Source organism: Pan troglodytes, chromosome 2, assembly GCF_028858775.2.
Source record: "Pan troglodytes isolate AG18354 chromosome 2, NHGRI_mPanTro3-v2.0_pri, whole genome shotgun sequence".
In the NCBI taxonomy this organism is placed as follows: Eukaryota; Metazoa; Chordata; class Mammalia; order Primates; family Hominidae; genus Pan; species Pan troglodytes.
In genome coordinates, this window is record NC_086015.1 from 178,394,202 (window position 1) to 178,421,075 (window position 26,874).

Here is a 26,874-nt window from a genome sequence, read left to right on the forward strand (position 1 = left end):
AATATGTATAAGATCATCTAGCTTTTATGCTTAAACCAGAGGTTAAGCCCTCCTTTGCTGAATCCAAAATCTAGAATTATTTTACTCTCCATCTTCCTCTTCCCAAAACTCCCATCTCCACCCACCCACTCCCCACTGCCAAACTTTTGCTGAAAGTCTGCTCTTCTGGTATCATGGATAATTCATTAGGTTCAGTAGACTAGGTCCTGGCCTGATAGGAATAATGTATATCAGAAATATACCATTGTCAATGCAGCTTATTTCTGGTTGGCAAGAAACCTCTTTTTTCTTTCTGCATGTATACAATAGAGATGAAGCACGTAAATAACTTATTCAAATACCAAAATGTGTAACATGCTTCAAAACACGTTTTATCTCTATTGTTTTAGAACTTATAATTTTCATTTTTGTTTTCATACTATCATTACTTCCAAAGGCCGGCCATCTCTACAGATTGATTTCGATGTATTTCATAAGTTTGGGTGGGTTAAAAGTTAGTTGTCTCATGATTTTTGTAACTTGCCATGTCAAGACAAGTTGATTTAATTAAGATGATTTCAGTGTTTGGTGCTGAAATGAGTCTGCCCAGGAAGGAAGGTAGTCTGGGTTAACAACTGAAAAATAACATGTAAGTTCTTACTAGTTTTAAATATTGTTCTGACATAATCATTATAATTTATTGTTCTGGCATAATCTTAACCTGTTTGCATTGTCGCGGAGAGATGACATCTAAAAATTATTTTAAAAATATATCTTCCCCATTATATAAAATTACCATTACATTTTAGTCAGTCTTGCAGAAGTACTCAAGATTCAGTTTTCTGTATTAGAAAATAAACTAAAATAAGTATATAACATCTTAAAATTAGGTTTTCAATATAGTCTTAAAGGTATATTTACTTAGTAAAAAATATTTCCTGAACATTGATTGTGGTTACCATTTACTAAGTGCTAGACTTCTATAGTTGAATTTTCAGGATGTGTTAAAAAGGGTAAGACTACTACCTGTCTTTTAAAACGCTTAATTTTTTAAGATTACTGAAAGAGATTAATAATCTTTGTGTTAATGACAAGAAAAGGGAATCTTTGTTAGTGTTTAATATGCTTATTTTGAAGTGTGGTAAAGTAAATATGCTTATTTTGAAGTGTGATAAAGGCTAGTCATTTCTATTACAATCTTATCAAAATGGAAAAACTTTCTCCCAATTATTTATTCAGTTATCTATTCACTTACTTGAAAAAAAATAGAAATAATGACTCTTTTTATCAAAAGTTTCTGTGTATTGACCACCCAAGTTTGAAGACTCGTATTGTCTTACTGATTGGATTAATTTGTCCATTCCGTGAGTCTGCTTTTAGATACCCTATTGTGTTCTTCTCTCTTGAAATCCAAATATGCACTCACTGTTAACCAGAGATGAAATTATCTCCTGCACAAATGTGTGCAAGAGTGAAAGATGTAGAGTTATAATACTGGATTTTTTTTCTGGCACAGGTAATAGTAGATGTGTTGACAGTTTGTTATATTTCTGTGTGCTCTGGTTTTTAAATCAAGCTTATCTTACTGTCATGTGGAACATAAATTGATATAAATACCAAATCAATTAAAGTATTTGTTGAGTATCAGCTTTTTGCCTGGGACTTAAGTAGAGGGCACTGAGCCCATCAGCATGCCTTCTATTACTTGTAGAGCAGACAGATATGTACCATATTTTCCTTGATCAGAAGAGGAGAGACTATTACGTTCTCTGGCAGATAATCCATTTCTGAACTGATTTTTAAACAGAATGTATAAAGAATCTGTTTTCTTCTTCTTTGTTCAGATGGTTCCCAAACTGTGAAATTCATTCCATTATATTTTTTACATCGCTACATTAATTTCTCTGAGCATCATTTTCTCATGAGCATAAAGATTTATTTCCACCTACCTCTTACTATCTAACTTTTATTTTACCCAGATACAGTGCTTTCTAACACTCATAATTTTTATTGCTTTTGGAAAGCATCTCAGCTTGGGAAACTAGCTGCTTTTTCTAAATAGCATAGTATAGTGGAAATCTGAGATTCAGTGTAGAATAGTAGAAAACTGACTTATTTAATCTAGGACGTTCAACATCTTGATTGCATTATCTAGCCTTCAATTTCCTTATCTGTAAAGTGGCAACCATAGTAGTTATATCAAGAGTTTTTTTGTGATGATTAAGCATAATAGTAGACATTTAATATAAAATTTGTAGTTACTATGTTATTTTAGAAGGTAAGAAGTAGTTGAACAAGAAACCATTGTTTCATTTTCATGCCATTAGTGGCTCTGTTGCAAGGGAAGGCTATGGAATGCTGCCTTTCCCTCTCAACCATTTAATTCCTTGCTGCTATGTTTATTACAGTTTATCATGTGTTTTAATCTTAATATTTTCAAAGCAAAATTATGAGATTAAAAGGTAATTTCATCCTATATAATCTTTAAATTTATCACACATATATAGTACATGATTAGCAGAATTTTACTACATTGGATACCAATTCAAATAACAACCTAATGAAATGTTTGACTTTTTAATACCAAATTAGAAATATCACCCGGTATAGTATGAGTATCTGCATGTGTTATTGTAAATACACATAAGAAAATGTTAATGGGCATTAATAAATGTGCTGATTTTTTCCATGTGTACTTCTAGTTCATCTTTCTTTAGATGTTTTCTTTCCCCATTCATTTACAGTATACTCTTGGCATTCAACCTGGTGTTAGGAATACTACATGCCTGGCTTCCTCCAATTCTGACATCACTGTTGCTCTGTGGCTCATACAGTAGCAGGTGTTGAACATTGATATAAACAGAATTTTGTCTACTAAAGCCAAAATTCTCCCATTTCTAATCTCCATTGGCCAATGGAACATTAATGCCAAAGTTACTTCCAAATTCAAGTCTCAGGCATGACAGTTCATTATGCTGCCTGCCAAAACTACTGGCCCATGGAAACCCTTATTTTAAAAATTAAAGCACAGTAAAACACTCTGTCAAATAAATACCTTGTGATTTTAGGTTATACCCTTCTATTTTTGCAAATTTCTCTGAAATTAGTAAACTTAGATTATATTGCAGTTAATTCTTTAATAGAATTTCTCATTTAATACAGCAAACTACCTAATTATAGCAGAGTGGTTCACCATAAATCCTGAAACCTTTATTATGGGGAAAAATGTATCATAAACTGTTGACATTCTCATTAAAATCTATTTATTTTAACATTCTAAATGATTTGAAATTATTAATAAATAGAACCCTTTGACTAAACCATTTGTATCTGTAAGACTGTGTCAAAGAAGGCTGATTTAAAACAATTTAAAGATTATATAATTGTAGAACTATGAACTCATATGATCTCCTGAAATCATTTTCTTAAACAAGAGAAGCATGTACATTAAATTTGATAAATTTAAAATAAAATTTTAAAAGGCACCAGAATTTAAAAGTAATCTTAGGAAGACTACAATTTAAGAGTTATTTTTAAACTTATGATTAACTATTTGAAATGTTGCCACTGTTTACGAAGAAATCATATTTTCTAGAGACCAGTATTTCTACAATCATGTGTATCCAAAAATTTTGTTATCATCTTTTAGCATGCATTTTTTATTGATATACTTGTATTTTCTAGGTTTCTATAAAGGTGTGCTCATATTCCCTTGAATCCAATCAACAACCAGAGTGTAGGAGATTTGAATAATCTAATCTCTAATTGGTGAGATAATGTGCCAAATGGTATCACCTCAATCAATTTTGAACAAGTATCTATTCTATTATGAAAGTCTGTGGAAGAAACAGCTTAGGTCATAATTCTTAACTACTTTTCCAGAGTTTTCCCCCTTGGATATTGTGGGAGTAGCAATCAATATCTACAAAGAAATCATGTCTAAGGTATTATAGTGCATTTCCATTTTGAGTAATTTGTTAATAGATATTCTGAAAAACACATATATGCTGAACACATTATAACATAACTACTTTGAAGGACTACTATCCTGAGGTGACAGAATCATAAGAGAAATTCCCAGGAAAAAAAAGCTCAAGAAAAAGTACTATGGCAGATGATGAAACCAGAAACCTAGAAATTAGAAAATTAATGTAAGCTAGCATGGAGTGCAGTGAAAGAGCTGTGATTCAAAGAATACATTTTTAAAAATTCTTAAATTAAAATCATTAAATTAGCAGTTCATAGTTCTCCCATAATGGGAACATCAAGTACAGACAATTTTTAGTTTAAGAAAAGTTTGTCTTTTAAAAATTCTAATAATATCCAACCTCTCCTAGAGAGTAGATCAGGAAGGAACGCTTGCTATCTCATTTTGTGAGATTTGTATATTACAAATCAAAATCATAAGTGATAGTTGAAAGGAACATTACATGCCAAATTTACTTTTAAAAATGGATGTGAAAATAATAACATATTTGCAAAATACATCACATGATAGCTAAAATTATAATTCATTATATTAGTCCAGCTTATTTTAGGAATGCAAGTTTAATATTTAAAAAATCTACTAACGTAATCCACCAATTTAAAGAAATAAAACATACAATTGTCTTAATAAATGTATCGGAATTTCTGACAAAATTTAATATCCATTCATAAAACATCTGTTAACAACATGAGAATGGAAGGAACATCTTTAACCTGACATATACATTATAACATGGATATCTACTATCACACATTATTAATATTTCTTTAAATATTTTCTGGAGGTCATAGCCTGTGTAGTAAAACAAAAAAAAAGTTAAATCTCTAAATAATTAGAAGAGATATAATAAAACCTTAATTATTTTGCACGTGATATAATTTTTTTACATAGAAAAAAGGAAGAAAATTATTATAATTAAAAAGATAGTTTAGCAGGTTTTCTTTATAGGACAACTGAATAGTATTCCTCCACACCAGCAATAGGAAATATTTTAATTTTGAAACGTATTTTTATGTTAACATTGACCAGACACTTGACCATTATCTTAATTTGTTCAGGCTGCTATAACAAAATGCCTTAGATTAGATAATTAGTAAACAACAGACATTTATTTCTTATAATTCTGGAGGCTGGGAAGTTCAAGATCAAAGTGGCTGTAGTATCTGGTAAGGGCCTGTTCCCTCATTGATGGTGCTTTTTAGCTGTGTCTTCACATGATGGAAAGATAATATAATATAATCACCTCCCAAAGACCCCAACACTTAATACTATCACCTTGGGGGTTAGGATTTCAACATATGAATAAACATTCAGACTATAGCAATAATATTAAGGATTTATTGATATATTATTATAAGGATGGCATTTCTTCCCAAATTGATCTTTAGTCTCAATGTAATTCCAGTCACAATGTTGGCATGGAAATTAGTGAGCTCATTCCAATATTCCTATGGAAGATAAAAGGAAAATAGTTAAGATTTCCTGATGAACAAGTAGTGTGACTTGCCCATTCTGGATATTAAGACCTATAATAAAGTTGTAATAATGAAAATGGCACATTATTATGGATATGGAAGAAAAAGACAAATGGAATTGATTTGGGAACTCAGACATACCCAAACACATATGGCAACTCATATACGACAGAGTTGTCATTGCACATTAATGGGGCATATTTGACAAGGGGTACTAGGACTCATGTTGGAAAAAGTGAAATTGGATTCCTGCCTCCTACCACACACCTGCTCACACATACACACACATTCTCCAAATAAACACTGAAATGTGAAAAACAACTCCTTAAATTTTTTAGGAAAAAAATGAGAATAACTTCATGACCACAGCATTGAGGATTTCTTAAGCACATCAGAAAATGTGAAAACAATTATATTAAAAGCCCTATGCATTAAAATTATAAACTTTTGCTTATCATAAGACAATACATTGCAAATAAAAAGAGAAGACAAAAACTAGGATAAAATATGTGCCACACATATGACCTAAAAAAGATTATTCAGAACATACAAAAACTTCTATAAATATAGGCAAAAACAAGAGCAGTTATTATACATGAAAGGAAACATGAATAGCTAAATAATACATGAAAAGATCCTCACTGGTAATCATGAAGATGCAAATTAAAACCACAATGGGATATAATTTTACCCTCATTGTAGAGCGGAAATTAGATACAGGAGCAGAGGGTGGTAAAGGAAGCCTTGGAAAACTATTTAGTATATCCTGCAATCCGGCAGTTGTACTTCTGAGCTAAACACATAATGAAATATTACTTTACACTCACTACATTGACAAAAGTATAATATAAAATAAAATTTAAAAGTAAAATAAAATAATGGACAATACCAACTATTGGTGAGGAATGGAGGAAGTAGAACTGTCATAAAAAGATGGCAAGAGTGTAATCAAAATTCTTTTAAAGGCATTTTGGAATAAAGTTACACAGGTGCATACCTATGGACCAATAATCCCTTGCCTAAAGAAACTTTTGCACATGTCTATCAGGAAACATGAATAAGAGTATCCAGTGCAGCATTGTTTACAATAGTGAAAAGCTGAAAACAACTTCAAAATATTTATCTTAGGAAAACTGATTAAAAACCTGGAGGAATCTCAGACACCCAATATTGAGTGAAAAAGGCAAGTATGAAAACCATATATAAGATACCAATTTTGTAAAAGTAAAAACACCTATAATTAAAGAAATTGTTAAAGAGATATACATATATGTATATAAACCTATTAAAAAAAGACAATGGGAAACAACAAAATCAGATTGATGCTACCCTGGGGATCAAGGTAAGTGATTGAATAGAGAAAAACTACTCTTGGGGCTTTGATAATATTAGAGATCTTCTTCATAACCTGGGTGGTTCCTTTCACTACTCTTTATACATTGTATATGTTATATATTATCTATGTGTTTAAATTATTTCATGTTATTAAAAATGATGTTATAAAGTACATATCCCATAAATTAAAAGTGAAGTAAAGACTGTATACATTTTTTCACTCATTAATTTTAGCTTAGTACTGACAAATATTTAGAAATCCTCCACAATTGGGACAAATTACTAATTCTTCAATTGAGCCCTAAAAGAAGTATTCCATTTGCCTTCGAGGCCTTATAGTATAAACATTCAATGTTTTCAGTTGCTCACACCATAAAGCAACTGAGACCAACAAAAGGAATGGCAGATTAAACATCTTGCACATTCCCTGGTGGATTTATGTTCATCAATTAACAGTGTAGAGGAGCAAACAAAATATAAAGCAGTCTTCGCATTTTTCTTCTCTTTGTCTGTCAATGTTAATGATATATTGCTATGTTTGTATAAATAAAATATATATTTTGAAACCTCATTTTATATGGATTTTAACAGAATAAGGTATTGGTTCACCTTTGTAAATTTGACTTTCCTGTCAAATTGTGTTGTTTTTAACTCAGTTTACCTGCCCTATCCCAAAAATACAGAGAGAATGCAATAGCAATGGAGAAAGGGGGTAGGAAAAGGTAGAGAACAGATAAAGTAACAACAACAACAAAACAAGGTGGAAGGCAGAGCCCTCTTACTGGTAATGAAAAAGAATATAATTCTTCTCACCAGCTATTCCATAAAATTTAGGTGGCACTGTTGACTGATCCAAGTAGATATTTAAAAAGAAGAAGGAGAAGGAGAAAGAAGAAGGGGAAGAGGAAGAGGAATAAGAAGAAGGAGGAGGAGGAGAAGGAGCAAGAGGAAGAGGAAGAAGAAGAAGAAGGAGGAGAAGGAGAAGGAGGAGGAGGAGGAGGAGAAGAAGAAGAAGAAGAAGAAGCAGAAGAAGAAGCAGCAGAAGAAGCAGCAGAAGAAGCAGCAGCAGAAGAAGAAGCAGAAGAAGAAGAAGCAGAAGAAGAAGAAGAAGCAGAAGAAGAAGAAGCAGAAGAAGAAAAGAAGAAGAAAAGAAGAAGAAGAAGAAGAAGAAGAAGAAGAAGAAGAAGAAGAAGAAGAAGAAGAAGAAGAAGAAGAAGAAAAAGAAGTGGGAAGAAAGCATGAATAGGAGTAGCTTCAGAAAGATAGGAGATAACCGAGAAACTGTTTTTATTGCATCTTCCTGTGTAGGCCAGCTTGTAAGCTGTGGCCTCAGACTTACCTTTTATCTTGTGTAATGCTTTTTTACCACTATTGTGTCTGCTTCTTATTTCTTTTCCAGGCATGTACTGTTGCAGGGGTGTCCAATCATTTAGCTTTTCTGAGACACACTGGATAAACACAAATTGTCCTGGGCCACACATAAAATACATTAACACTAACAATAGCTGATAAGCTCAAATAAAAATTAAAAAAATCTTTTACAAAGTCTCAAAATGTTTTCAGAAAGCTTACGAATTTGCATTGGCCCACATTCAGAGCTGTCGTGGGGCCATATGCAGCCCACGGGCCATAGGTTGAACAAGCTCAGTTTAGGAGTTGTTGAATAAACAGGGTCCTGGAGGAAGTAAGTGAGAAAAATAATGTGATGGGCAAAAATAACAGTAATATCAAAACAAACACTTGGGTAATAGCTTGTATAGCAATAAGATTCTTTTAAGAAGATACATTTTTGCCCCAAAAGGAAATTTTTCTTTTTTGGTCCCTTTTTATTAATATTTCAGCCACAAAATTAAAAAAAAACTTTCTCAGGATTAAATTATTTTTATTAAGTTCTCATGTCTGATTCTGTTCTAGGTACCATACAAAATTTTTCACAGATTTGTCTGGCTTCTAGTATGTCATAAGCAAAAATCGTGTCATTGGATTATGGGATAGGTATAGAAATAAATATACAAAGTACAGAAAGTACAACATAACATTAATTTCACATTGGTTTGGCAATCTCTGTTTTTTTTGGTTTTATTGGAAAACATTGTGCTCATAGCATCATGTAATTTGGCATAAAATTTGTATCTAAACAGCTCTCTCTGTATTATTTTAAATAGCAATAACTATATGTCAATCATATCGTTTTAAATGAAATCACCTTAACTATAACAAAGAAATGTCTCAACTGGAATGACACCTAGATTTTGGAATGGACTTTTAAGTGTATTATGTTGATGTTGATAGAAGGATCAGAACTAATAGAAGATTTAGTTAGCATTAATATCACTCTTCTCTGCAATGCCATAGTGCTGTATTAGTCGATTTTTTTGTTTTGTTTTGTTTTGTTTTGTTTGTTTGTTTTTCTTTGGAAAGAGTCTCACTCTGTTGACAAAGCTGGTATGCAATAGTTCCATCCTAGCTCACTGCAGCCTCCAACTCCCAGGCTCAAGTGATCATCCCACCTCAGCGTCCCAAGTAGGTGGGACCACAGATGCATACCAGGACATCAGGCTAATTTATTTTTTAATGTTTTGTAGACAGAGGGTGTCGCTATGTTGCCCTGGCTAGTCCTGTGCTTAAGCGATCCTCCCTCCTTAGCATCCTAAAGTGCTGGGATCACAGGCATGAGCTACCACAAGGGCCGTTAGTTCTTAATTTAAGAAATTAATTCATTCCACTTTGTTTTGTGTTTATGTTTCATGTGGTAGGGTCCTGTCTCATTCATCTTTCAATATCCCACAACATCTATTAATATTGTTTGTATATTGAGCAGTCATATCTCAAAAGAATAAAGTATTCTCCTTTTTAAAAAAGTTTTCTTTTCAAATTTATTTCAGAAATTTGGTACAACTATATAAAAATGAAGATGACACGGAAATTTCAAAGAAGATTAAGACTCAGTGGACCTCTTTGGGCCTAGAAGATGTACAGTTTGTCAATTACTCTGTGCTGCTTAATCTGCCAGGCCCTTCTCCCAGCACTGTGACTCTGAGCAGCAGTGGTCAATGCTTTCACCCTAATGGCCAGCCTTGCAGTGAAGAAGCCAGAAAAGATAGCAGCCAAGACCTGCTCTATTCATATGCAGCCTATTCTGCCAAAGGAACTCTCAAGGTAATATGACCATTTGTCTCTGTCATTTACAGTGAGTGGAATCAGAAAATAACAGCTTTCATCTAAATTGAACTAACTGGCAAGATGCAACGTACAAAAGTAACCATTAAATCTTTTCAGTGTGGAAGTGCCAGGAAAGAGAAGGAAGATGTGGCCCTCCTGACCCTTTTCTTGTCATATTTTGAAAGTGAAAACATGTTAGAAAAATTTAATTCAAAGGTGTTGAATGTGTGACTGAGTCATTCACATTTTGCTCTGTCCATATAGTGCAAGTCTATTTCATTCTACGGCTTTGGAGAGGCAAAATTTAATACATTGATATAGAGAAAGGGAAAGAAATGGAGAGGGTTGTGTTTTGAGATTGTGTACACACAAAAGAAATTAAGTGGAAAATTGATATGATTATTAACACATTTAAGATTTGAAACACAGCGCCCCTACTTTCATGATGGAAAACGCATGTGATAAGAAGCCAGGTGTGTATTATTTCTTCACCTTTTCTGGGTCAGCAGATTTATGATGCAGTTTTTTTGGCATACTGGTTAAGTGCAAGGCTTCTAGAGCCACATGGACTAGTTTTAAATCTCAGCTCCCCAGTTAACCACTGTTACTTAACCGTGGGGAGGAAACGGGCTGATTTCCTCATCTCTGTATTGGAGTCAATAATAGTTCCAACTCATAAGGTTGTTGTGAGAAAAAATTACAAATATATGTAAATCTAGGAGGACAGAGCATAGCCTATAGTAAGAACAATATACAAGTTAGATATAACAACGTGTAATTGGTCAACAGTTTCCTTTCTATGGACTAGTTTTCTAATTCTATGTAAAAGTGTAATTTTAAAAAATACACTTAGTTTTTTTTTTCATCAAACTGTTGATTGCCTCTTTAATACCAATGAAATAATGTTATCTTTCTGACTGTTGTTAATGGCACAAATGTTTCAGAATCTAACTTATTATTAACTTTGATTGATATATGGAATGTTTAAATCATTTAAAATTACTTTGCATAAATATTTGAAATAATAACAGTAAATGCTCGTTCCTAATAGATTTTGGGGGAGTGGGAGGGAGAGGCAGATTTTCTGGCAGTCCAGCATCGTTTCTATTCTGTATATTATCATACTTTGACTTTTAGCCAAAGAGCTGCATATAACTATTACCACCTTGAAATGTCTTACCATTAATTAAACTTTAATATAATATTAAATGTCTGCAATATTTCTACTGTAGGACTCATATAATTTGATTTGATTAATATTATGCTCTTTCTGGTAGGTAATAATGGTAACACACCTGTATATTAATAAAAATAGAGGAAGGCAACTGTCACTCTTTCCTTGATTCAGAAGCTTTGGCCTTAAGCCAAGACTCTAAAAGTTACCCCGATATTTTCTCTAAAACTCCTTACTCTGTCCAAGCCATACGCATTTTCAACCTCTTCTTTATCCCAATTGGCTCAGCTCATGTCTTCCCCTAAACAAAAGCATGTCTTAAACACAGAACATTCACCAAAACACCAGGAACTTGAGTGGATCCTTGGAATCTTCCCCATCTCTTTGCTTTTCAATTTCCGCTGGTGAACATTGATTATTCCTTGAAGAAGGAGATATGCAAAACTCATGAAACTACAACTTGTATCCTTATTTCCTTAGCATGGCCCTGTGTAATAACCCGCTGGCCCAGTGGATTGAAGGTAAAATAAGGTTAAATAAACTAATTTATTTAAATAAATTCCTTAGATACGGGTTCACCACAAAAACCCTCCCTCAATGCCCGTGCACTTTCATATTGTACAGTTTCCACACTGACCAAGGAAAGAGATATCCTATCACTGTGCAGCTTCCCAGAGTCCCTTATGGGAGCATGTATTTGTTGGTCTTACTGTATAATGGGGAGATTCACTGGATCTGGAAAATTAAATTTCTATGACTCCTTTATACTCCGGACTTACTGCATAATAAGGGAAACATGGGAGAGGAACCCTTCAATAACAATTTTTTGCCTTTGTTTAAAAGGAATACTGGCCGGGCACTGTGGCTCACGCCTGTAATCGCAGCACTTTGGGGAGGCCGTAATCCCAGCACTTTGGAGGCCGAGGCGGGTGGATCACCTGAGGTTAGGAGTTCGAGACTAGCCCGACCAACATGGTGAAACCCCATCTCTACTAAAAAACTACAAAAAATTAGCCGGGCCCGGTGGCAGGCTCCTGTAATCCCAGCTACTCCTGAGGCTGAGGCAGGAGAATCACTGGAGCTCAGGAGGGGAGGTTGCAGTCAGCCGAGATTGCCCCATTGCACTGCAACCTGGGCAACAAGAGTGAAACTCCTTCTCAAAAAAAAAAAAAAAAAAAAAAGAAGAAAAAGCGGGGGTGGGTATATTAACAGATATTGTATACTTCTAATTTCTGATTCATACGTACTACCAGCAAAGTCTCATAATAATGGAGGTGGTGGTGGAGGGAAGAAAGTCAGGGAGAAGGTCATTTGGAAGAATCTGTTGGGCCCTAGAGTTCCAATATTGGGCAAATCCACTTTCCTGTGATATTTGTGCAGATATTGGACACAGAGTATTGTACGTAATTGTATGTTTGCTTTTTATATTTTGTAAAAGACTAGGCTGAATCACAAAAATGTTAATCATCCCTTTTATTCTAACAGATGATGCTGTAGGATGGATATATAAATATTCTTCGCCCTTTATTTTCTTTATTCTTTCACACTTCTGCAGTTAGATAGCCTCAGCTTCAAGTGTCCTGCGTTCAAGTAGTGTGTAAGAGTAATAAATGTTTGGCTATGTAGTGTCCATTGTTAGACTCCTTCACACAACTGAATGTCATCTCATTTTTAATGTAAAATAATTTTTTAGTTTAAAATATATGTAATATTACTAATATGTAGAGAGGTTTAATATTTTAAGAAATAAGTTAAAAATGTGAATTTGCAAAATTCTATAGCTTCAACCTTCTTACTTTTAAAAACTGAGCCTATTCCCTTTCTTCTAGATATTTTTAGACCACACCAAATTCCAAGCAGCCACTGATTGATTAGTTTATAGGGACCCTATAATTATGATTTGATTAAAATTAAAATATATTCAGGCCTAAAGTATTTTAATATCTTTTTCAAATTTAGCAGTCATTGTTTGTGGAGGCTAAGTTAGCCTCCATAAATTTTACTTGAGCACCATTTTTGTTTCCTTGACAATTTCAAATCATCAGACCTTAGAAACTAGAAATGTGAATTTGAAGGATACCGATGGTGTTCTCCACCCCCAGCCTCTCTCCCATTTAGAATGATAAGTTATAAGGGAGTTGTATTCTCAGCATTTTGGTTATATGTTCGATATGTTCGGTAGCTGTCTTTTTAGATCCCTTTAAATGAAACAGTTGTTTTTCTTATCCAAATATATGTGGTTCTTTCCTCTTCTTTATTTTTTTTCTTTTTCACTTACTTTTTCTTGTCAATAGAGGACACAAAAGAAGAAGCCAGTTTACTTTAAAACAATATATTTTAACTTTCAAACTAATGCACGTGTGTATGTATCTATAACAATGGCCTTTTGTGTTGTTTTTCTGGGCATGTTGTATGACAATTTCTATTACAGCATATGGGACAATTGGGATAAGATAGGGTTCAGTAACACTTTCTTGTATGTCTCCATCTTTCACAGTTAAGGCAATGCACGCCTATTTCTAAGGATTTGACTTTGTATTGAAAGAGCCAATTTAAAAATGAAAAACTTGAGAGAACCAACCAGTGGTTTTATCTGTTCACTATCAAAGAGTACTCATTTATTTTTTACCAAGTTAATTACTTTTTTCATTTTGCTAATGAAACTGGGTGGGGTGTTTTTTTAAAAATATTTCTGTGTAACCATATCTCTGAGAGTTTTCTACATGTTTATCTTAACAGTTATAAGTTTTTAAATTTCCTTTTGTTTCACATAAAATCAGCCTCTACTGCAGATTTATGGAGTTATCCAAATATGCATAGTTCTAAGTCCTTATTTAGTATCCTGACACCATTCATAAGTGTATTAAAACTGCCTTTTTTAAAATAGAGTTTTAAAAAACTTTTAAAATGCAGCTGTTAAAAGGGAGAAAATAAAGTTAACTGTAGATGTAGAAATACACTCCATGTTTGAAATATTAGGCCTAAACAAAAGGGATTGTTAAAGGAAACAAAATGCAATATGGATAAACCTTACACCTTGTATTTGAAGAACATAATTTGAGAAATTAATTATGCAAATTAGATAAAGACACTATTTTAAGATTGTATTAATAATGCAAATCTATTATACTAAATACATATTGATTTAAATATCTATATCAAGAAAGCACATGCTATTGATACTCATTTCTTAAAACTCAGATTATATCAGTATTATAATTTTCAAAAGCAATTTCTAGGTGGCTATTATATATGCATATAGAATACCTGCACATATTTTATATGCCTGTTTTAGATATATTATTGAAACTCACATGTTCTAATAGATAAGGCGCTGGTGATTTTTCTGTATCACTTTAAATCATTCCCTAATTCAAATCAAGCTTGAGTGGTTGCTGCTAAAGATTCAGGCATGCCTCTTTTTTGATTTTGAGTACATTGTGTTTGCATGAATTTCTGTCTTGCAGAGCCATTAACAAGTTCTTAAATTATTCTAGTCTGACTGCCAGCAAAGCTTCCCACAACTTTTTGCTTTTGACAAGGTTATTTGTAGAAGAGGAGTGCCCCTTTTCTTTGAAGAGCTGTCATGTCCATTCATCATAGGACCGTTTTGTGTAAGCTTCCAATTTGTGCTTTCTGGTAACCGTCTAAACAGCATTTCTGATATCTGAGATCTACTTCAAAAACCTACTTAGTGCCAGCATGATGGATGGTGTACTTTACAACTTCTTTGTAATTCATCGTGCACTAGAAAGGTGACATTGTTTACCCCATCATAATGACAGGTGGGTCAGTAAAAGGGTCCTAAGGAGAGTTGTCCTGTCAGATGCAAAATACATATTAAAATGGATACATAAATAATTTAGCATGTGTAAGGTTAGCTTCAGGGAATAAACAGTGATTTGTATTTTTCTTAAAAGGTAAATATCAACTATAATATTATCATAAGGTTAAAGACATTGGTAGTGAGTGCTGAAAATGTCTAGTCAATTTTATTAATAGAACATATGGCTTTTATGCAATTTCTATGCATTTATTTCTTTTGTCCTTTGTGAAACACCAGCAGATGTAGAAAAGCAAATCACATATTAATATTTGCTATACATTGGTCAGATTGGTTCTGCCAAGTTGTTGCTGAGCAAGAGATTTTTTTCTTATTTCCATACATTTTATGGATTTTGTATCTTTTCATTCTGTAACGCTTCATTTTTTTATCTGAAAGATAAGCCAAATAATGCAGTTTTATGGAGAAACTTATTTTCAAAAACTCACTAACTGTGCAGAAGCTACATTATTATGAAGATATGTGTCACTACCCTATTCTGCAGAGAGCATAGTTCAACAGCCCAGACTAGCATCCTTTCTTAATAGGTGTGCAAATGTGGGGTGGTCAGGTCAATTCTGTACGACTCAGTGTTCTCATCCATATAAGGGGAATAGTAACAGTAACTTTAACGTTTTTTGTGGGGAAGAAATGATATAAACCATGTAAAGCACCTGACAGTACTCTATCAATGTTAGCTCTTATTGTCCTGTAAAAAGTCGACACATTTAAATGGGAGAAATTAAGAAACTACCAGAACATCAGAACAATATATCAAGATTTGAAAGAACAAACTTTTATTATATTTATCACATTATCTAAATATAATCTTTCTGTCTTCTCTTTAACAAGACAAATACGAATCATTAGGGAAGAAAATGCCTAGGCCAGTATGAATAAAAATAAAATATACATAATGCCCTGATCCTATGTTTAATTAAAAGTGAAAGCTCAAAAAAATTACAAATGAAATGTTTTATTCTTGAATGCAGAACGATTAATCATGTTGAGTTGGACCAGAAAAGCATTGCTTGTCTTTGTGTGTAAAATATCAATATGTAGTGCCTTAACGTATGAAATCTGAGCACTGTATCAAATATTTTCTCAGAAAGTCTCAAAGAGACAAAAATACAAACACTGCATGGAATCCTTGGATAACCTACAATCAGACGCCTATTTTCTCACAGCTGGAAAAACTTGGTCTTTCTCTTTTATTTTGAATATTTTCAAACAAAAGCAAACTTATCAGTGTTATGGCAAAAGGCAGAGCTATATGCATTTGGCTCTGAATGATTGCTGTTATAGATAACAGTATCAGTGAGCTAGAGAAGTGGAATGGAACTGTAGTACTTAAACTTTTGTTTTCTGGATGGTAAGATGAAGCTACTGTCTCACCGACACAGAAATGTGAACTTCGAAGTTTTTGTTTGTTTGTTTGTTTGTTTGTTTTTTGAGATGGAGTTTCGCTCTTGTTGCCCAGGCTGGAGTGCAATGGCACGATCTCAACTCACTGCAACCTCTGCCTCCCAGGTTCAAGCGATTCTCCTGGCTCAGCCTCCCGAGTAGCTGGGATTACAGGCATGTGCCACCACACCCGGCTAATTTTGTATTTTTAGTGGAGATGGGGTTTCTCCATGTTGGTCAGGCTGGTCTCGAACTGGAACTCCCGACCTCAGGTGATCCACCTGCCTTGGCCTCACAAAGTGCTAGGATTACAGGCATGAGCCACCATGCCAGGCCCAGGTTTGAAGGTTTTTAATGGTGACAGTGGCTTTGGATATTATTAGTCTCCCTTATTTTTCTATTGTAAAAATCCATCTTTTGGCAACAGTGCACAAGTGTGAGATAAATGACTGTGAATGCAGCTGTTATTCATTTTTTTTAAATCTGCATACAGTCTCTTGGTCCAGTGTGACCTTCTGTTTCTCATTTTATGAGCTCTGTTCACTAACCAAGTTAACAAAACAATTCCATAATTGCTTCTTTCATTTTTTAAAAAAATTCATTTTATTATTGTTTGTTTTTAAGATGGAGTTTTGCCCAGGCTGGAGTGCAGTGGTGCAACCTCGGCTCACTGTAACCTCTGCCTCCCTGCTTCAAGCAATTCTCCTACCTTAGCCTCCCCAGTAACTAGGACTACAGGCATGTGCCACCACGCCCAGCTAATTTTTGTATTTTTAGTAGGGATGGGGTTTCAACATGTTCACCATGCTGGTCTGGAACTCCTGACCTCAGGGGATCCACCCACCTCGGCCTCCCAAAGTGCTGGAATTCCAGGTGTGAGCCACTGTACTCAGCCCATAATTACTTCTTTCATATTTGAGAATAATAACCATGGGGCTAGTTTCTACATATTTAAGAAGATATATATTTTCCCTGTATTTAAAATTTAGACAGGAACATTTACAAAAACCATGATGTAACACAACATATTGTACATAGTTAAATATTTGTTAGAGAGAGTACGTTTTTTACCCGTGAAAGAGAACAGAAGCCTATTTTATGAAATAATAGTTTTAAAGCATAGGTAGCTAAATTCAACCAGGTGGTTAAAGTGCAGTGGACTGTTTTCATTTTCCCCACTTGATTACAATACATGTGGCATTTTTAGTGAGAAAGTATTTGGATGCTGAATTTTTTTTTTTTTTTTTTTTTTTTTTTTCTTGAGACAGAGTCTCACTCTGTCGCCAGGCTGGAGTGCAGTGGGGAGGTCTTGGCTCACTGCAACCTCTGCCTCCTGGGTTCATGTGATTCTCTTGCCTCAGCCTCCCAAGTAGCTGGGATTACAGGCACACGCCCCCATGCCCAGCAAATTTTTGTATTTTTAGTAGAGATGGGGTTTCACCATGTTGGCCAGGCTGGTCTTGAACTCCTGACCTCGTGATCCGCCCACCTCAGCCTCCCAAAATGCTGGGATTACAGGCGTGAGCCACCGCGCCCGGCCCTGGATGCAGATTTTTAATTTGACTTAAAGTTATTTCTAAAGACTTTTAGTCACCGTAATTACCATTTGACAGAAAATGCCAGTGTTTTCATTTTTATTTCTGATTTGATTTAGGCAAACTACTTGCAAAGTTAAGTGATAATGTAATTTTCTTAGCAGATACATGTTTTAATTTATATAAAATGCCTGTATTTAAGTATTTTGTTTACAAATAACGCTTACCTCATTTCAGCAGATGCTGCAAATTCAGTCTTTCCAGAACTAGAGAGATCTGTGGAAAAGTTGGTTCTTAGGTTTCTGCACTGTTAAAACACATTAGTCCAAGAAAATGCTGTCATATTAGTTTCACAGTCTCCAGGAAGAATTCTCTTGAATGAATTTGCAACTCCTTCAATACACTTACCTCAATAAGTTGAGTATCATTTATTAAATAAAGTGTCCTGTGAATATTAATTTGTTATTCCTTATATTTTAATTTGATACTAAAAGATTAACTGACTAATATAGAATATAGCCAGCTTGGTCTCACTAATATAACAAGAAACATTCAACTTTCAGCAAATACATCTTGAGTACCTTTTATACATTAATCGCAGGGGACACAGTGGTAAATAAGAAAGCCTTGGACCCTGCTGCATGCAGCTGGCAATATAATAGGAGAAACTGGCATTTAAAATTGCTTGGCTTGATACTGCTACAAAAACTAACAAATTATTTAAATATCTAAGCTCTAGTTTCCTCATCTATAAAAATATCTACCGAATATTAGTGTTCTGTAAGATAGACTGGAACAATTGATTCAATCTGCTTAGCAAAATGTCTAGCACAGGGGACATGAATGGTTAAGTATTTGTTTTGTTTTATTTTTATATCCTGCCATAACAGTTCTGTATGGTTTAATCCTTTCCATAACACACACACTATACTCAATTTTCTAATAACTGGAGTTTCCTATGAACCACCTTTTGCCATTATCTCTTTCTTGCTATTATCTGCTTTTAGAGAGACTTCTCTTTGGACCAAGGCCTAATTAAGGACAAGCTTTAACCCCTATCTCTAATGCATAACTGTTTTCTGTTTTCAACTACCTGCCAAAACCCCTACTAGTGTTTTGTTCTACCACTTTAGAAGGAAACACACACACACACACACACACGCACACACACACGCCAGCACAAACCAGTTTATTTCAGCTAGTTAGTTTATTTTTTGCATCTTTCCCAATTCTCATGATCTCTCCCACAGTTCCTCAGGAAACAGTGCCCTGTTGGTCATTTGAAATAAATTATAATGAAAATCTTTAAACCATAGAAATTTGCAAATGCTACACATCAGGACTTTTTTTTTTCTTTTTTTTTTTTTTAACCCAAGAACCATTTTACTAGCATACAGCTGCCCAGCGTTCAACTAAAAGCAATGGACTAGACTGCCAGTTACAGCATGGCCACAATATTAGGGTGGAATGGACAGAGCCAAGAACACTGCTCTGTAGTGTTAGAAAGTGAGAGTGTGCTCAGTGCCCACTTCAGGTCCCCTACCTCTTTCATCTACGGCCACAGAAGCTACTCAAAATTTAATCATAATATTGAAAGGGGCAGGGAATTTCCTTCAGATTTCCCAAGGTCTGAAATGGGAAGATAAAGTTACCTTCTCGGCAGAACTAATGGAAAATCAAGAAGGAAGGTATTTTTAAAACTTCTCTCAAGTTATTTTGAAATATAAACCTTCCTGGGATACTTCTGGCTCCTGGAACATTTTGCAAAAGAGCTATTGACCTTCCATCCTGCTCCTCAAGCAACTGGGACTGACTGGCTTACAAGCCCTCTGCCTGGACTTTCAACACAGCAACGATGTCTCTCCATTGCCTTCTACCCATACCACAGGAGAGATGATTGACTTTCACTGTTTCATTCTAGGACCCTTATCTCTGGAGCAATCAGCTAGCATGGTTGTTGATTATTTATTTTGTGTCTTATAATAGTTTTATTCCTAGTTTGCTTCAGGAAAATGCAATAAATATGTTAACCATGGGAAAACTGATAAAGTTGCAGAAGCTCTCATGATCAGTTTTTAGGGACTTTCATGGTAATATATATGGAGTAAGGCTAATCTCTTTTACACTAATTTATTTTATTCGTTCTCATGTTGAGAAACAGTAGTCTAGATTCACTTTCTCTGTACCTCTTTTTTCATTTCTAGGATTTATCAACCAAATGGGTTCAAATAGTTTTAGTCTATGAACATTAAGTCTTCTTTTTGGTAAATGTTGAGCAACCAACCGAGATACTGTCACGTTGTTGAGCTGTATGTTAGCTCAGATCTACCACCCAACTGTTGTTGTTCTTTCTTTCTTTGATAGATTTTCTGAAATTTTATCCGTATCCAATCCCATCTCTATAAAAATGCATAACTTTTTATTTCAAAATTTACTAGTCATGTTTTACTCCTCAGTATGTGTGATGCCTCTGTTTCATTTGGTTCCTCATTCCTTCAAGGACTATGTACTTACTGCTGTCTAAAAAGTTATTCCCCAGGTCTGTGCATGGCTTCTCATCATTTGGATGTGAACTCCTTAGCAACGTCTTCCCTGACTTCCCCTATTAAAGTAATTACTCATCACCCTCTATTACATTACCTATGTTTTACTGTCTTTGGGGCATGTCACCATTGAAAGTTTTCTGAACTGTTGATGTCTTTGTTTACTTTTTGTTGTTGTTGTTGATCTCTCAGCAGGAGAAAGTAAGCAGTATGAAAGGGACCTTTTGTAACTCATTTCCTCCCTATCTTCAGAAACCGGAATACAGTGTGTCACATATTGCCAGAAAATGAAATAATTATCTCTTTAATACCCTCTTTCTTGGACTTCCATAATTCTGTTTTCTCCTTTTTTTCTCCTACTTCGCTACATATTTTTCATAATCTCTTTTTTAAAATATATATTTTTGCTTTTAAAATAACTCTGTGTAATATAAATAGCTAAAGGAAAGATGCTATGGCCAATTATGTTATATTTTTAAATGTTGACCAAATAATACGAAAGGACAGCAATACAATCTCTAAGGTACTATTTATTAAATTCTGGAAAATGTTTAAAGTTTTGCCTTTCTGACAATCTACAATTTTTTACTCTAGCCTGAAATATTAGATTAAACTTGCATTATTTTGTCTGTTGACTTTGGAGACTATAGATGTAAAGTATGGAAATGAAATCCTGACAAAACGGTTTTGCTTTAGCCAAATTTTTATTACAATAATTTTAACTTTTTTTGTCCTTTGGATGTGCATTATATGTTAGATTGTAAAACTGAAGACATTTTGCAAATGTATTAAACAACTACGGTATGCCAAGGCAAGTAGCAACTCTGGTTTATCTATGTTATTTGTGCTATTGAAACATAGTCACTGTACCATTAAGCACTGCATTTAGTGTATCACTGTAGCAAGTATTTTTTCAGCAAGTGTACATACTGCAGTAAAGAAGAAGTGATAAAATTGAGAAGTCACCCCTTTATTTGGTTCTTTGCAACAAAGACAGCAAAATTGATTGTATATCTTACGCTTAATTCTGAATTCTGCAGGAATGCACCAGTCTAGTCCACTAGCTAGTGTCCCTTCTAATGGATTGGAGGTCCATTTTAACTGACTAGAACATGTGCTGTACTAGTTACCAAATATTTTAAATACCTCTCCTCTTATGCCAACCCTTGTCTAATTGGTCTTAACTGGAACACTATTTTGATAAAGAGTTTGAAAGCATGATGATTGCTTAGTTATGTCTGCCACAGGAGTGGGGGAAGGCAGTGTTGGTTTTCATCCTTCAATACATTGTGGTCTTCATGATAATGACCATGATGGAAAGCCACTGAGTGAACCCAAAACAGAAGCACCAATATAATTCTAACAATCTTTGAATTTTGAAATCTTTATCAATGCTAAGATTCTAATGATTTTTAGAAAGAAAGAAGGTAAACGTGGATGATCACTGTGATTTTGCATGTGTTTAATAAATATAACCACTTTAATTTGAAGTAAATTCAAAGCTAGATTTATATATGATAGTAGGAAATTTCTAAAGCAGAAACTTGTTTTTAGGTGAGCAATACTTGTGATAGTATTGTAGTTTGTCATTATCAGAAATGCTTGGGTTTATCATTTCTGAACTTGAGTAGAAAATTACTGTTTTAGTCTAAGCAGGCTTTTCAAACATTTTGTACATTCTGAGTCTCTCTTAGAGAACGAGAAAGGCTCAGAATGATGGATTTGGTTGAAAATGTCAAGTCTAAAAGACTTCAATGCATTAATCATTTCATACACATGAATAATTTTTGCTTCCTCAAGGTGGAGAAGAAACATGGCACTGGAATGTTCCCCTGTGTGGAGTCCCAGCCACCCACAGGTGGACTGTACCGGGGTAATTTTCCTGACTTAGTTACTTTTAATTACTGTTTTATTTATTGTGTTTAGCTGATTGTAGGAAATAATAATTCTGCTTTTCTTTTGATTACTTTTCTGTTGCTTCTGCTAAGAGTGGTTTTTCCATTCCTATATAGATAGGAATGCAGGTTTCCAAAATCTTGTACTCCTGAAGCAAACACATAGCTTACTTGGTGATGTGTTTAAAAATCTTTACTATTGATGATATTAGGGAAAAGCAAGAGAAAAGATATGACTATCCTAAGAGTCTCACATTTTTAGTTCTATTGGAATGAATGTAAAAGTGATTGTTTTGCCTTTGCCAGCAGTCTTGTGGTCTCAAGAGTCACAGAGGATGTGGAGTATGAACTTTGGGGTGTGGAATTCCCTACGTAGTAATTACATAAATAATTTTTCTTTGCTTTGACTATGTAATGTATTAGACATTAGGTTTCTTTTAGACACAATGTTTTATCCTCATATAAACTGTTAAAGCTATTAACCATTTAACTGGTATTTATTTACTATTGACTTCACACTGTTTTAAGTGCTTGGGATAAATCAGTGAGGAGAAGAAAGATTCTAGCCATAGTGAAATGTAAACATTGTATAAGGAAGAGACAATCAGCATAATAAAGAAGCAAATTATGTGTGTACACACACACACACACACACACATATATATATAAAACACATAAGTAAATGTATTTAGCTAATTATTTCATTATAGTTAGGCATTGAAGCATGCTGTGGAAAAATAAAAGCAGAGTAAAGCAAACTGATAGTGCTGTTTTGGGGTGGAGTGGTTGTAGTATTGAATGGGTTGGTTATAGTTGCCATAATAGCTGAAATTTGAAAGAAGACCTGAAAATGGCAAAATAATGAGTCAAATGAATCTGGGAAAGAGGGTGTATTTCTAATAAGAAGGAACAGCTAAAGCCAAGACCCTATGGGACATATACAACTCCAGCTAGTCGCTGTAGTTGTGCCAGGGAGAAAGTGGAGAGTAATAGGCAGGACCAGCTACATAATTTGTAGACTCAATGTAAAATAAAAATGCAGAATGCCTTGTTCAGAAATTATTAAGAATTTCAAGATAATGACAGCAGAGCATTAAACCAAGCAGGGAGACTTTTAAAGCACAACCCTTGTGCAACTGCACAGGTCACAAACCTCTGAGGCCAGCCCTGGTAGAAAAGATGAAGTCATAGAGCAGTATGAAGAGAGGATTATGTAGGGCATAACAGGCCATGCAAGAATTTTGACTTTTATAATCATCCAGATTGGGTCCCGATGATCTAATTCACTGTTCTATCTCAAAATCTTCATTTCACTAATGAGGACACTGAGATCCAGAAAAGTTCATTTACTAACCCAAGGTTAGACTGCTAAGTTTTTATAGAATCAGCTCTGCACCATCTGCTTAATCCTCAAAAGGGCCCCTGCCTTTCCATTTACTTTCTACTGCCTTCTCTAGTATACCTGCTTTCTCTTTGGCAAAGAATCGATAACAATGTGATGAAAAATTATATGGGGAAAAATCCGGATTACAGAGTCAGGCTGTCAATCTTTGAATTACTGTTCTACTATTTAGTAGCTCTGTGACTGTGAAAATGTTACTTACCATCTCCTTGCCTTGATTTCTTTATTTGTAAAAAGGGGGGATGATTCGAGTAACTTATCTCTTCTCTTTGAACTGTTGTCATGATTAGAGATGATAATGAATACATAATACTTGTAACAGTGCTGGGTATATAGAATGTACTTAATAAAAATATTTGTTTTTGGTGGTGGTAGTTCTGGATCACTCAATAACTGAAAACAAGTTTATGTATCGATTTATTATTTATTGTCTTTCACCATCTTCTAGGGAGTCCCTAGCTAATTTCAACACATCTTGTCTCACTTGAAGCTCCAAATACAAATCTCTCTCTCTCTCTCCATTAAGTGATTTATAGTTCTTCTTTTTCAGCATTAATTTCTCTGTTTGGATATATACACATATTCAGTCATTCATTCATTCACTTATTTTATTTAGTTCCTACTGTGTGCCAATAACTGTTTTTGGTGCTCAGAACAGAAAGATTGCCGTGGCCACCGTGTGAATGTATGAAGGCGTCCCTATGTGTCCTTATCTGCATATGCCACATCTGTACATAAATATGTATTCAAATATATATCCATACAGTATTATTATATGATATTTTTATAATCAACTGCAATCATAGTTGCAAACAAAAACTAGGAAGCCTAGTTGTTTTGTTATTGCCAAACAATATAAATATCTCATTTTCAATGAATAATATAGCTATCTGACATAAGGTGTGTAGAGCCATTGTATCAAACAGAATTATATAGTTCTATCAGAATCACCTTTGTGATATCACCAATTTTGGTCTAGAGTCAATGTTTGTTTCTATCTAGTGTGATTATTGACATTTAGGGAGTACAACTGAATAGGAATTAGCAAATTATTTATTTAGTTTGGAAATAGCTACCCTTGTTTATTTTTTGTGTGCATATATGAGCAAGTTGAGCTCGATCAGTTTGAAAAGTTTTCATTTATTTATTTTCTTTATTAATAAGGTAGACACTTTTTGTTTCTTGGCATTATACTTTATTTTCTCCCAAATTTTATTTATTACCTGAAAAAAGTATTTTTTGTAAGTTAAAATTCTAATTAAAGATTGAATCTTTCATTTGTGAAAAGTTTGATATTTAAAATAATAGAGGATTATCCATATTAGAGAAATTAATGTGAAATAGAAATGAATTATTTTATCCCCATTGCCATATTATTAAACAATTTGACACAAAATATCTTTGAATCATTTTACTCTACCTGTTTTTTAAAAAAGGTATACATTTAATTGCATTTATTCTCTATCACTGATGATAGATATTTTTATTTTTCATTTGAATTACTTTATTGATCATATTATTTCTCTCTCACATACGTCACATATATCTCAATGAATATAGAGTACTCTTCTGGAAACAAAGATCATTGTGTTGGAAGTTATTTTTTATTAACTTCCAAGTAGTTTTGTTCCTCCCAGTATAAAAGTCTTATTTTGAGCAAAGTGAGAACTTTAGGGTAACTAAGTAATATACATTCTAGGGCCCCTCTATGGACTGACTTGTGTCTTCTTTCCCAGAATTCATCCATTGATCCTAGATCCTCTAGGGTGACTATATTTGAGAATTTCCCCTACAAGAAGGCATTTAAGGTTAAATGAGGTCACAAGGGTTGGGTCCTGATCTGATAAGATTATATTCTTGCCGGGTGCAGTGGCTCACGCCTGTAATCCCAGCACTTTGGGAGGCCGAGGCAGACGGATCATCTGAGGTCGGGAGTTCGAGACCAGCCTAACCAACATGGAGAAACTCCGTCTATACTAAAAATGCAAAATTAGCCGGGCGTGGTGGCGCATGCCTGTAATCCCAGCTACTCAGGAAGGCTGAGGCAGGAGAATCGCTTGAACCCGGGAGTGGAGGTTGCTGTTAGTCAAGATCGTGCCACTGCACTCCAGCCTGGGCAACAAGAGCGAAACTCGGTCTTAAAAAAAAAAAAAAAAAAAAGAGCGATTAGTATTCTTATAAGAATAGATACCAGAGAGTTTGCTCTCTCTTTTTCTCTCACTTTTTCTGTGTGTGTGTGTGTGTGTGTGTGTGTGTGTGTGTGTGTGTGTGTGTGTGTTTGTCATGTGGGGACATAGTGAGAAGCTGATTGTCCACAAGCCAGTAAGAGAGCCATTGCCGGAAACCTAATTGGCTAGCACCTTGATCTTGAATTCTTAGCCTCCATAACTCAGATAATAAATTTGTGTTGTTTAAGCCATCCAGCCTATGGTATTTTGTTATGACAGCCAATTCTCAGAGATTCTGGTTTGATAGTTCTTGAATGGGACATGGAATCTGAAATTTTAACAATAGTCGTTACTCAACAAGTTGATTTGCTGTGTTTAATTCAGTGGTGCCCTCAACAGTGTCTTTCTCTAGTGGCCACCAAATGCCCATTGTTCCTTCCAATGAAAAGACCTTCTGGAAGGTGACTAGAAACAATCTAGTGCCATCCTTGAATTCTAGTCATATAAGTTGGACAGCTTCTTTTACCTCTCTGAGCATCATTTTCCTTATCTATAAAACGGTGACAATGCAAGATTGCTATCTGAAGAAAATAGGATATTATATGCAATGTTCCTAGCACGTAATAGGAGCTCACTAAATGTTTTCTTTTTCTTAGTTACATCTGTTTTACAAGTCTGAAGCTTGATCTGTGTAATAGTACATTTCTTCATTATAACATAGGGTCCCTGTTAGCATGCCGTTGATACACAACATCTTTGTCTGAGTGATGTATTTAACGCTTTATGGCACCCATAAAAAGAAGAGGGCAACCTATCTGATTTGGTTTCCAGAGGAGCCAGATGAGGGAAATGAGATTTCTATAAAAACGGGGTTTTTATTTTAAAATGTTTGTGATCTATGGCACTCAAACTAAAAACCATAGAACCACTGATATATAGAATGCCACTTTAAAAAATTAACTTTTTAAAGTGTGGAAATCTTTGTCACAGC

At 34.4% G+C, this 26,874-nt stretch overlaps 1 protein-coding gene and 1 long non-coding RNA gene across 10 annotated transcripts in view; one reads left to right on the forward strand and one right to left on the reverse strand.

Moving 5' to 3' along the window:
* Window positions 1-26,874, forward strand: part of NAALADL2 (N-acetylated alpha-linked acidic dipeptidase like 2) — a 1,368,615-nt gene that overhangs the window by 782,194 nt on the left and 559,547 nt on the right. For all 9 annotated transcript variants that reach the window (XM_063807338.1, XM_063807340.1, XM_063807336.1 and 6 more), the window contains one exon: window positions 9,663-9,936. In XM_063807338.1, coding sequence (XP_063663408.1) covers window positions 9,663-9,936 — 274 coding nt within the window. The remainder of the gene's footprint in view (window positions 1-9,662; window positions 9,937-26,874) is intronic.
* On the reverse strand, window positions 5,288-8,205 carry LOC112208683 (uncharacterized). Its single transcript, XR_008547176.2, has 2 exons — window positions 8,117-8,205; window positions 5,288-5,415 (listed from the first exon to the last, which is right to left on the reverse strand). It is a non-coding gene; the product is annotated as an uncharacterized LOC112208683 (long non-coding RNA).